At 50.9% G+C, this 11,195-nt stretch overlaps 4 protein-coding genes across 4 annotated transcripts; 2 read left to right on the forward strand and 2 right to left on the reverse strand.

The window, feature by feature from the left end:
- Positions 1-1,368: 1,368 nt before the first annotated feature.
- MIND_00678800 (Protein kinase domain-containing protein) lies at positions 1,369-2,791 on the forward strand (the record flags this gene model as incomplete). Its single annotated transcript, XM_037363500.1, has 6 exons — positions 1,369-1,415; positions 1,463-1,640; positions 1,690-1,959; positions 2,009-2,046; positions 2,093-2,411; positions 2,462-2,791. Exons 1-6 carry the CDS (start codon positions 1,396-1,398, stop codon positions 2,789-2,791), a joined length of 1,155 nt encoding a protein of 384 aa, XP_037219144.1. The 5' UTR covers positions 1,369-1,395.
- A 2,684-nt stretch (positions 2,792-5,475) lies between these two features.
- Positions 5,476-7,408, reverse strand: MIND_00678900 (60S ribosomal export protein NMD3; the record flags this gene model as incomplete). The annotated part of the gene is made up of 4 exons (XM_037363501.1): positions 5,476-6,526; positions 6,572-6,870; positions 6,915-7,310; positions 7,349-7,408. The coding sequence occupies 4 exons, from the start codon at positions 7,406-7,408 to the stop codon at positions 5,476-5,478; spliced, it is 1,806 nt and encodes a 601-aa protein (XP_037219145.1).
- Positions 7,409-7,677: 269 nt separating this feature from the next.
- Positions 7,678-9,559, forward strand: MIND_00679000 (uncharacterized protein; the record flags this gene model as incomplete). The annotated part of the gene is made up of 4 exons (XM_037363502.1): positions 7,678-7,999; positions 8,055-8,159; positions 8,204-8,549; positions 8,599-9,559. The coding sequence occupies 4 exons, from the start codon at positions 7,678-7,680 to the stop codon at positions 9,557-9,559; spliced, it is 1,734 nt and encodes a 577-aa protein (XP_037219146.1).
- Positions 9,560-10,253: 694 nt separating this feature from the next.
- On the reverse strand, positions 10,254-10,677 carry MIND_00679100 (TPR-2 domain protein; the record flags this gene model as incomplete). Its single annotated transcript, XM_037363503.1, has 2 exons — positions 10,254-10,266; positions 10,316-10,677. 2 exons carry the CDS (start codon positions 10,675-10,677, stop codon positions 10,254-10,256), a joined length of 375 nt encoding a protein of 124 aa, XP_037219147.1.
- Between the last annotated feature and the right edge of the window lie 518 nt (positions 10,678-11,195).

An 11,195-nucleotide genomic window follows, 5' to 3' on the forward strand; every position in this document is an offset into this window, starting at 1 on the left:
CATCAGGGTCATTTTCGATGGTGTGACTGTCTGGGCCCAGTGTGCACTGAATGAACTTCCAAAAGATATCACTCAGGAAGAGACCATCCATCGCAAGCGCCGAGGAGACCGATTGTTCAGTGAAGACCAAGGCCCGTGCAGCAGATTGGAAGGTGGAAATGGCAAGTATGCAGTGGAGTTCGTTGTATGGAGAGCGAAGAGGGCCGAAGACGTCGGGGAGATATGTGCGGAGGCCGGCAGCAGCAATGACAGTGAATGCATGGGCGAGCCAGGAATGTGGAATTTGGCCTAGGGCCAACGCGTTCGTGCCCTTTGTTGGCCGCCCAGCAGTATCTAGATTCGCCTCCTGGACCTGCTCCAGAACACGTGTTGCGCGGTGAGCTGCAGAGGCGATGGGCTGCTTGCTTTGTACAACAAGCCTATCCACATGCGCTTGCATGTTCTCCACAGGCATGTGCCGCTTCTCAAACCACGCCATTTCATCCGTCGCACGACCCAGTCCCGATGACTGTGTGATAGCTCCCACACAGCACGCGCACCCATCGTCGGAAGGCAGCCTGAAACAGATTGAGTAGGCTTCACTGGCACTTGTAACTAAGTATCTAACGCACCGCAGTTGCTTCCTCGATATCCTTTGCGTCCTTCTGTTTGGGGCGGCGACGGGCAGCAGGAGGCCGTGTGATGGTCGGAGGGTCAGCTGGTGTGTCGGAGGAGATGGGAGTTGTCGAAGGATGAGAGGAAGATGCGGCACTCGGACCGGCAGTGGGCTGATGCCGCTTTTCCACGGCCTTGTTGGGAGTCATTGGCGGATGTGTCTGTTGTCTTCCGCTTCCTCTGGCGGTACGCAGTAGCAGGGGCCATGTAATCAGTAGGCTCAGAAGCAAGCGACAGGGTCTTTTAATTGAAAAACAGATGCTTAGGACAAAGATGACAGCTGCCACAACATGCGTCATAATTTCCCTTTCACAAAACATGCGTGTTAGATAAGGTGAAGGCCACAAAGAAAGTCTCAAAGAGCTCTATACTCCTAGCTTGTCTGACATGCCGCCCCCTTGCAAACTGCCGTTGGGCCTGCCGTACGCACTCCCATCAGCAAACTGCCATTGCTATTGTCAGCAGTGTGAAAACACTAACTTATGGCACACGCGATTAGTCACCACTAGCACACTGTGATGGACTGTGACACTTTCTTCTGTTGAAGTTTGTATGATCGCAATGGGCTAGCGGACACAACCGTAGAATTCTTGAAACCGGGCAATGACATTGAATAGCCGAGTAAAGACACTGGCCACAATAATTGTGTGTTTTCAACGAGTTTGACGACTGTCCTTGAATGTGCTCGTGACGACATGTCACACTTTCACGCAAAGTGCCCACAACAACCAGTCCACCACGATGGGCGACACATATCATCTGTAATCCAACGCTCTGGTTCACAGATTGCCCTAAAACCTCGTCGTAGGACTCTATCTCCGTATGAGAAATGGTGGATTCAATATCAGCCTTTTCTTCTGACTCGAGGATATCAACTACGCCCACGTTATCAACGCGACTGGGTGCCTTCATGGACTTTGCCTGACTCTGGTTTCGATCCTGAAAGGGAGAATTACCACGAATTCGAGGATGGCATTCGGGAAATGGTCAGCGACAGTTTGTTGCCGCACCGCTTTTCAACTTGACTCGTGATAGAGAAAAAATGTGCTCGATGCGGTCCGTCTTTCAGACAGAAACAAGGTTGTCCTGAGGAGGGTCATAACCGCGAGTCCCGAGCTCAGCATTCTGGAATACCTCAATACTAGGCAGCACCCACACAATCGCACTGTCCCACTTCTCGACGTCATTCCTCTGCCCGACGATGACTCAACGCTGATAATCGTTATTCCCTTCTTGCAACAGTTCGACGTGCCTGTCTTCCGACACCTACGAGAAGTTGTGGAGTGCATGCGACAGTATTTTCAGGTAGACAACCTCTCAGGTTGTGCATTGCGACCCGCTCACCGTATGCAAGGGCCTGCAGTTCATGCATTTCCATAGAATAACTCATCGGTAAGCGATATTCACACAGAACTAGCTTGTTCTTACCTTGTTTCAGAGATGTGTGTGCCTTAAATATGATGATGGACGCCACCAAAGTGCAGCCCTTTGGATTTCACTTCCGCTTCTCCAAAACCATCGACGGCAACTTGGAACATCCAAGTGGCTGGCGCGACCGCTGTTTAGTTGCTCCCGTCGACTATTACTTCATCGATTTTGGACTGTCCTCGTTCCATGAAGAAGGCGCAGATCAAGCTCGAGACGTTGCTGCCGTGGGCCAAGATAAAACTGTCCCAGAGCTCTCTGACGATGAGCCGTATAATCCCTTCAAGGTGGACATCTACCAGCTCGGAAATGTATTCCTCAAGCAGTCCAGAGTTCGTGAATGTCTTCGTTCGCCCTAGAGTCTTCTTAACCCGTTTCCTAGAGGCATCCTACGCTCTCCCCGTATTTTGGATCCCTGCTCCAGTCCATGACCGCTTTGGACCCGGCAGCGCGTCCTTCGGCTGCTCAACTACTGACCGCTTTCGAAGACCTCTGTTCACGCATTCCCGAGAACGAGTTGGACAAGAAGATGCCCAACATCCCGCAAAGCCCGTACTACAGCGGGGAGTCGGACTCGGACTACGAGTTGGTGACTGATTCCGAGTCAGAGTCCAATTGCGAACCTTCGAAGGCGTCCGATTCTGGTCCGAGGGACTTTGTTCTACACAATCCAAAATTTGGCTTATATTTGCGACTAGTCCCCCACACATAGGCCCAGAATCCTCCGTTTACAAGCTGATCGGCGGCACTACGAAGAGTTTTATCATAAGGGGCCCGCTAAGCTGCTCCAACCGGGTTCACTCAAGATGTTTCAATCTATTACCACCACCATCTCCGCCATCTCCAAATTTTCCGATGGTATTGCTGCACTCGGCAGTATTTGTGCCAGGTACATACAACCTCGGAGACGATGTTGCAGCGCTCCGTAATCTTCTTGTCTGCCCTCCTCCGCATGTGACGGGGACGAAGGCTGATACCCTATTCGCAACCTACGTCATCTATTCTACACCGATGGACGAGTGGGCCGCCGCGACCGCTTCAAGTTGACATCTCACCTCTCACCGTGGGAATGTGCACGTGCAAGCCCTGAGCGTCGACACGGTCGATGTTGGCATTGTTGGTATGGGCCAGCGCACCACCTCTTGTTCTACAAAGGTGGAGGCGACGAAGATGCTGTTGATGGATTCTGGGCCTCGCTTGGGCTTTGGGGGCGTCTGTGGCCAAGCTCGAGCTCCCAATGGCAGCGCAGACTCTCAGCTGCTTCTGCGCTCATTAACGCAGCTCCTGCGGGCGGCCAGCAATGAGTATGCCCAGCTGTTGACAGAGGCGAATGTCGACGCGTTGCGTATCGAGGGCCTTGTCCGCCGCATTCGCACGTGGACTGCCACGGCTGCTGCAAAATTTGCTGCCATTCCCAGGCCTCAGCAATATTGCACGTGATATTGGAGATGCATCCGGATTGGATTGGCTTAATACACGGCACGGTCCGACTGACGAACGCCGGGTTCCGGAATACAAGTCGATTCCGGCTAACGGTAAACTTCTGGTGCGGCCTGTTGGCGATAAATATCTGGGCTCCCTTTTCAACAGTCATGACGCGAAGGTCTATGTCCTCTAGTATCATGTCGAGGGACGTCAAATTGGGCACGAAAGTTGTTCGGTCTCATACGAGCCATGTCGTTACCTCATATTGCTATTGCCCATACCAACTGGAGTGCAATAGGCTTTTTTGTTACTGCGTCGCGTGGTCCGGACTTGGTTGGACTTGTAATCAGATAACGCTGGAACAATCAGTTAGGTCATATGACGTGACTGACCCCTTTCTCAGTTTCCATGATGATCTGGCTTTGGCTCAAAAGAGTGTACCCTAATGCAGGTCGCGGTCTTGCACTTTCACGAAGGTAAGGTATTAGATATTTAGACCGCTCGTTGACTTGGACTATGGATAGTTCCAGCTCCCATTCGCCGTCCGAGGAATTGGCCCGCATCATGCGTTTGCTGCAGGCCGGCAACCAGGAGGAAGCAGGGCGCCGTACTGCCGACTATCTTCGAAACGTCGTATGAGATGTATTCACTATGCTGAGACTGACAAGTGCTTGCAGTTGTCGAAAACACAAACGGACGCGGCATTCACTCCGCTACGCGCACAAGTCCGTGCCCTTACCTTAGCATTTGGCACACATACCACCCTTACCCACGCGAAATTCACATCGACTAAATCAGAATTAGAATCCACGATGGCGCTTCTGGAAACGACTCGGGCTCAAGTCGCATCGACTGACTCAAAACTGGAATCAACGATGGCGCTTCTGGAAACGACTCGGACTGAACTAGGCGACCTAGCTATTCTCACCAATAATGCCTCAGGCGCAATTATCACAAAAGCCTCCCTTTCAACCCTGCCTATTGCGTTGATTTTATTGCGGGCAGGGAAATCACCTACATTCAGAACTGACACTGCATACCTCTTCCAATGCACGCTCACACTCCGCCCCCTTCCTGCCACAGCCCTCCCTCCGCCGGATTTGAGCGCTGCCCTGAAATTATCTGGCGTGCTTTTGGCTCCTGCCACCTCCCAAACACCATACAGGACAAACACGAAACAGAACCACCGAGCGCAGCGGCGCAGCCTCCAAGCCACACAACATCTCTTTTCGGCCGAAGGGAATGACATTTGTGCTGCTATCGCATTGGTTGGTTTTCTTTCATCGTTCTGCACCTCCTGAGGATTGTTAGACGCAATGCGGAGGGGTTGTCCAGGAAACCGGGGCCGACGAGTGTACGCTGTTGGATTTCTTGGCATACATGCGCATAACACATGCACAAGCCCAGCAGGGTGTCCCTCCTCCAGACTCCTTCTCTACCTTATGTTGGATGTGGTCAATGGTCCTCCGCGAACGCGCCGGCTTCTATTCCACTTCCACATTGCCAACAACCTCTTTTATAGAGCATCATTTCGCCCTTGAAAGTCTGGGTTTGACGCCGCAAGACGCGATCAGCATAAATTTGTACAATCCGTCAGGTTGGTGCAAGTTGATCTCTGCAATTACTCTGCTTATCATGCAAACAGGGCGTGGTGGAGACAACGAGTAAGATTATCCGACGAGAAGACTTAGGTGCGCATAACTTGCTATAGAGTGATCTTGGTTGCTTATCTTGTGAATCAGCATCATTTATTCTTTTTCCACTCTCCGCATAGCTTCAATTGATACCACCAAACGAGAACCCGTGTATTGTAACCAAAGCTGAATGTGTATCCTTCTTGTTGTAAGATTTGATGGAGGGACGATGGTCAGGTTTGCAGGCACAGGAAACATGACTGTACCAGAATTCTTACTGGGAGCTTCCAAGGTCAGCTCGCACTTCTTGAAAAGAAAACTGCCACGAAAGGTATTTTCATTCTGGTACAAACTCTTCGCTTGTTCCCAGTGTAAGATCGTCAAAGTTTTCCAACAGTTCGTCTAATCGGACATCAGGGAAGTCCGCCTCATTGTCCACATCCCCGTCCGAGTCCGTCGTCCTTTCTGGAGCCGGTGCCGCATCAACCTCCATCGCGAATTGTGCTTTGCGCTTGCCGCCTTTTCTACCCGCTGCCCGACTCTCTGTGGTCGCTGGAGCCATTCGCGCATCTTGCACTGGTGCTTTGTAGAGATTGATCGCGCCACGCATTTCTGGGTCTTCTTCTAGTTCGCGCAAGAACATTTCATAGTCTTCTTCGACCTTGCGCTGGTCACGGCCACCCATCCGACCGACAACACCACGCCCACCGCCAGTTTCGCCCTCCTCCCCAGCCTCTTTGCCAATACTCCGCAGCCGCCATGTGCGGGCCTTGCTTTTCTTCCTCCGGTTCGGGTACGCTTTCTTGACCAGGACAACATCTGGAAGGTGTTCTGCCCGCAAAGCAGCGTAGTCTTCTGAATTGAAGTTCGCATTTGTCAGGTGATAACCAAACGCAGTGTCTCCTGGCTGGAGGATGGCCCCGAGATGGGTGCGGGTGTGGAATATTTGAGCCGCCCGCCCGCCATACGACTCGTCGTCCATCATTACATCGTCTTCCTCCCCATGAGCCCGAAAAGCACCGGCCAACGCCACTTGTGCGTCTGCCATGACATATTTCCCGCGGGTCCGCCCATCAGGCTCGATGTCGAGCACGGTGAACTCGACTAGGTCAGTTACGGCCGCTAGACTATCGAATGGTGTTCGCCAGTATGAGGTTGTCGAGACGTCAGCAATTTGCAGCGTTGTCGGGTCAAGCAGCTGCAGTGAGTTGCCGATGCGCGTGCAGATTGTCAGCGGATGGATGTTGCTCATCGAGCGGGCGAGTTTTGACGGAATGCAAACAAGGTCGTCCTTGCAGACAGGGGCAATTTCTACCGAGTACGTGAACTTGTAATTTGCTGTATTCGAATGTGTGTCCGAAGATAGTAGTTGTTCTGAAGATTTAGATCTAAGAAGGGGTTAGCAAGACGAAAGAGGTTAGACAACAGCGCACCTTACGGGCACAACACTTGTTAGAAACTCGACCATCTTGATAGCATGGCTCCTCTGGCTGTAAAAAAAGTCCAGGCCGTCTTTGACCTCCTTCACTGAGATCGTGTCCTTTTGCGCGTTATGTTTGAGGATCAACTGCTCTAGGAACAGGAATGTCCGCTTATGGGGCACTTTTTGTCGGACCTGGACCAGTGCCTTCCATGTATTCTTCGCCGCCAACCGCGCACAGTCGGGACATTGGCCGTACTGCACTAGATACTCGAGTTCAAACGTTTGTTCGAGTATAGTGTTGATCAAGACCTGAATCAATGGGTAAATGAGCGCGTAGCAAAGGTATGGCGCACTTCTTTCTGGATCGTTATCGATACTCGTAGCCGCTTCGAATGGGGCTCTGTCCAGATAAAATGGGCCTCGGTTAGTCGGACCTTGTTCAGCCCTTTTAGTTTGCGGAGGCAGATCGACAGCAGTTCAGGCGATTCAGGCTGCGCAAGCGTCCAAGTTTGTGGTGGAGACAGGAATCGCTCGCAATTCCTGCAAAACGCGACGGATGCTGCGATAGAAAATGGATTAATGGAGAAGCAATGGATTGAAATCGTGTCGACGCGCCTTGCTTTGGGATACCCTCCGTAATATCGATACTGGCTCTCGTTTCCAGCCCATACGTCTCCAGAGAGAACAGACTCACGAGTTACGCAGGCAAGCAACGCAGAGGTTAGCCGAGTTGGGCGCAATCGGTGTTCCTACAGGACATGTCAGGCTCGTCAATCGCTGTAGTGACGATAATACCACAATCGGCGCAGAGAATTTGGTGTACTGCGGGTCCAGGGACGAATTCCATCGAGATTGTGGTGGTGGTTCAGCAGAAAGTTGGTTTGGTCAGCGGGGCCGAAGCAAAAAGTATGACAAATTCACACGCTGATGATCTAATCGCCTCTTGCTGAAATGTTGCGCTGATGGTAGGGCTTGCTGGAGCATCTAGCGATGTTCTGCACACAGTCCTAGTCGCCACGCAGATACTTATTTCAAATCTACTTGCCTGCAGGATACAAGAAGTCTGATCAACGGAGATGCATGTCACGGGACTGCTGGGTCTCATTTCCTACCTCCATGTTGGCTGAACAAGATTGGGCGTCCTTCCGCGGCCTTCATCGTCTATTGTGGCCTTCAAAAGCTCCCTCTGATGAACTTCTTGAGCCCCCAGAACTCACAAAGTTCATCGACTCCGCGAAGCCCTTTGAACCTGAGTCAACAAATTCCAAACCCAACCTCCTGCCCTCCAACATGCTCGTAGAGGACCAGGATTTCATCTCAAATCAAGACATCGCCATGGAGGACGACTCGATTGAAGACGAAGAAGCTAACGATGTGAAGGGGAATCAGTCGCCAAATATCCGATACGTCAACCCTCTTTTTGCACCAAGTGTTGGCGGTCTGTGCTCTCCGAGTCCTTTTCGACATACATCGAGAGAAAGCCGCGTTCATAGTGAGGGACGAATATTTGGAGGCCTTCCGCTATATTTTCTTCACATATGAACCCAGTTCTCCACAAATTTTTCGAAGATTTTTCATTACTGGACAGCCTGGAATAGGTGAATAGCTTTCTAGCGTGAATTCTCATCTCATTGTCTTCCAGGAAAGAGCTGCTTTGCTTGTTATCTGCTATTCCGTCTGTTGGCGCTTGGAAAGACAGTATTCTTCTATTTCGGTGGCCAAGATGTCTGCTATTTTGATCAAAAGGGCGCTCACTCGGCCGATTTCTCCCCTCGAACCAACAAGGCTGCAGAAAACTTGAGCAAAAGTTGGGTCGTGATAGATGTCGAAGACACGAAATGGGAACCCCCTGCTGCATTACGATCTGCATATGGCGTCGTCTGGACTTCGTCCCCTCAAGAGGAGCGCATGAAGGGGTTCAAACAGAAATTCGGTGGTAAGATATGGTACATGAAGACGTGGTCATCCGAGGAAACCCAAGCCACAAGGTGCGCAGATTCAACGCAAAATCTCAGCAACGACCACTCAGTTTTTTAGGACATTACTTGGTCTCAATCAAAATGCACTTGAGAACAGCCAAAGTGTTGCCGGACCGATTCCACGAGCGCTCTGGGGTATCGAGTCATCAGTACTCAATGATACATTCACGATCGACCAATATATCGGACAAGCTCTCCAAAAGAACATGTTTGGTTTTGCGTCGCTCGAAGATTTTGATAAAGGTGCTCAGCCAATGCACCGAGTTTTCCGCATCGAGCCTCTGGTCGTCGAAAACAACGGACAACTCATCATCCACCGCAGCAGTTTCTCCACTCATTTCCTTTCCTCCGCCATCGTCCGGAGAATTCCGGTGGTCGCTCAAGCATTCCTTCAGACCCTGAAAGGACAGCTGGCCGCAGCATTCGATATCCCTGGTACTCGCTCGCTAGCAGGCAAAGTTTTCGAAGGTCTCATGCACCATGCTATCCTTAATAAAAAGTGGCTTCCTGACTGCTTCGGTTCTCGTATAACTGCCTCTGTAGACCTTGTTGGGCAGTTCGACAGCTTCACCACCGCAACCGACCCTCCTACCACTGTGCCACTCTATCTCCTCCCCAATTCGCTTACTTTCGCAGCCGTGGACTCGATCATCGTCACTCATTCGAACATCGGCCTGGTTCAAGTCGCCGTTGGGGAGACCCATAGTTATGACTTCGCCAAAATGTTACGACTTCTCTCACGACTTAAGAATGGAGCTCGGATTGATGTGGATAAGACTGAGATGAAGCAGTTCATGTACTGTCTTGTGGGCAGTAATGGCGATCGTGTTCGTGGTCTCGTTGCTGCCGCTCAAGAAGGCCTGGACAAGCTGTTGCGAGCTGAGAATGGGCTTCAACTTGCCAAAGGACTGGGTCGCAATACGAAGTTGCCTGATATCTGGGTTCAAAGGTTGAAAAAGCTAACAGTCGTGGGGTACACATTTGATCCCAATGCGGGTTTTACCCGTGTGTTCAAGTAACAAGTTGCACAATCGACAACGTTTGCAGCTCCATAGTCATCCATGTAATATGTACCAACTTGTAAACAAAAAAAGTCTGCGTTAGATTGTCGTTGTCGTTCAGCAGGAAGTTGGTTTGGTGAGTGAAAGTAAAAAAAAATATGACAAATTCACATTGATGATCTAATCAGAGTTGGGCGATATAGCACTCTGAATCAAGTACAAGAAGGATTAGCCGAAAAAGTCTGTTGCTCCCTCAAAGTCGAATTCTGCTGTTGGTAGTTTCTGCTTGATCAGGTCCCACACCCAGTCCATCGGTGTGCCGTAGGTCATATCCCGACAGGTGCAGGTAGCGCCACCTCCGGTCAGGATGGCAACCGCTTTATACTGCGTGTCGAAGATAAGAGAACCAGAGTCCCCGGGAAGCGAAAAGACCCTCTGCTCGAGGGGTGGGCGCACTTTCTCGCGGTTTGGATGGGGAAGGATGGGTATTTCGAGCGAGTCCCGTGGATGTTCGGAGTCATAAAACCGTCGATGTGATTCAAATTTGGACATCAGACCAACCGTGGTTTGGCTCTCTGAGCAGCCGCGCTTCAAGACATATCGACCATTATTATTATTGTCATCACGGGTCGGCAAGATGCTCTTGATCTTTGCGAGGCCGTCGAGTGGATATATACAGTTCGGGATCCGATAAAGGAGAAGCCGGAATTGTTCATGGGACAACGCTAAACGAACAAGTTAGGCAGCTCAAGCAATTTAACCCATCGGACTCACTACATAAGTGGAATAGCATTTCCGAGAAACCCTTCTTTGAAGCTGCGTTTGTCAAGGTGGATGACACAAAAGTCTTTGGTGTACCCATACGGCTGGGTACTGTCCTCGATTTTTGGTGCCCACAAGATGTGCCCGATGACTCGATCTCCCTCTTGACTCCAATCTTTGGACAAGCGTGAAGCGAACGCAGTCACAGCTTCTTTGACGGGAGTTATTGCAGCGACTTGTTGATTGATCCTAGAGATCGTTGGCTCGTCTTGATGAAATGCTCGGAGTTGTTCAAAGTTCACTTCCTCGCTCTCCAACAATTCAATCTTCTGGTCAACTAGCTCTTGAAAATCTTTGAAGCTTTGTGCGTTCATTAACACGACCTCCTTCTTCGGTGCAGCTGTTTTGCAGATGAAAAAATGGGGGTAGCAGTGACAAGGCAGCACAGCACGCACAGGGGTGGTAATTATACTCCTCGTTGTCCCATGGTCGAAGAGATTGTGACGAGCAGTTAGCGCATACAGTTCCTGCCCTGCTCGAAAATAAGCGGTCAAGGTGCCTTGTTTATGTGCTCCTTTGAGGGAAATATTGAGGGGAAGCGCAACCGATAAATTGTCGACAAGAGCATGGAGCGGATCTGCCGGAAGGACCACGGGGAGGAGAGGCTTGCTACAGAGTTCTGGTACTGATTCTCGGAACGCGACTTCAACCCGTGAATGTAATTTCTTCTCGATGATGTCGCGTATGATTGTGAGCGCCAGTCTTTCCGCTTCTTGGGCAGTCAGAGTATCGGGTAAAACCCCAATCCAAATCGTGGGCGGCGTGGTATGATGTTTGGGACGGTCCCCCTGCTCGTCGTCGGCTTCAACGGGAAAGGAGAATGCAACCATGT

The sequence above is a fragment of the Mycena indigotica genome (assembly GCF_014461135.1).
Source record: "Mycena indigotica strain 171206Taipei chromosome Unknown Mind.scaff0006, whole genome shotgun sequence".
Lineage (NCBI taxonomy): Eukaryota > Fungi > Basidiomycota > Agaricomycetes > Agaricales > Mycenaceae > Mycena > Mycena indigotica.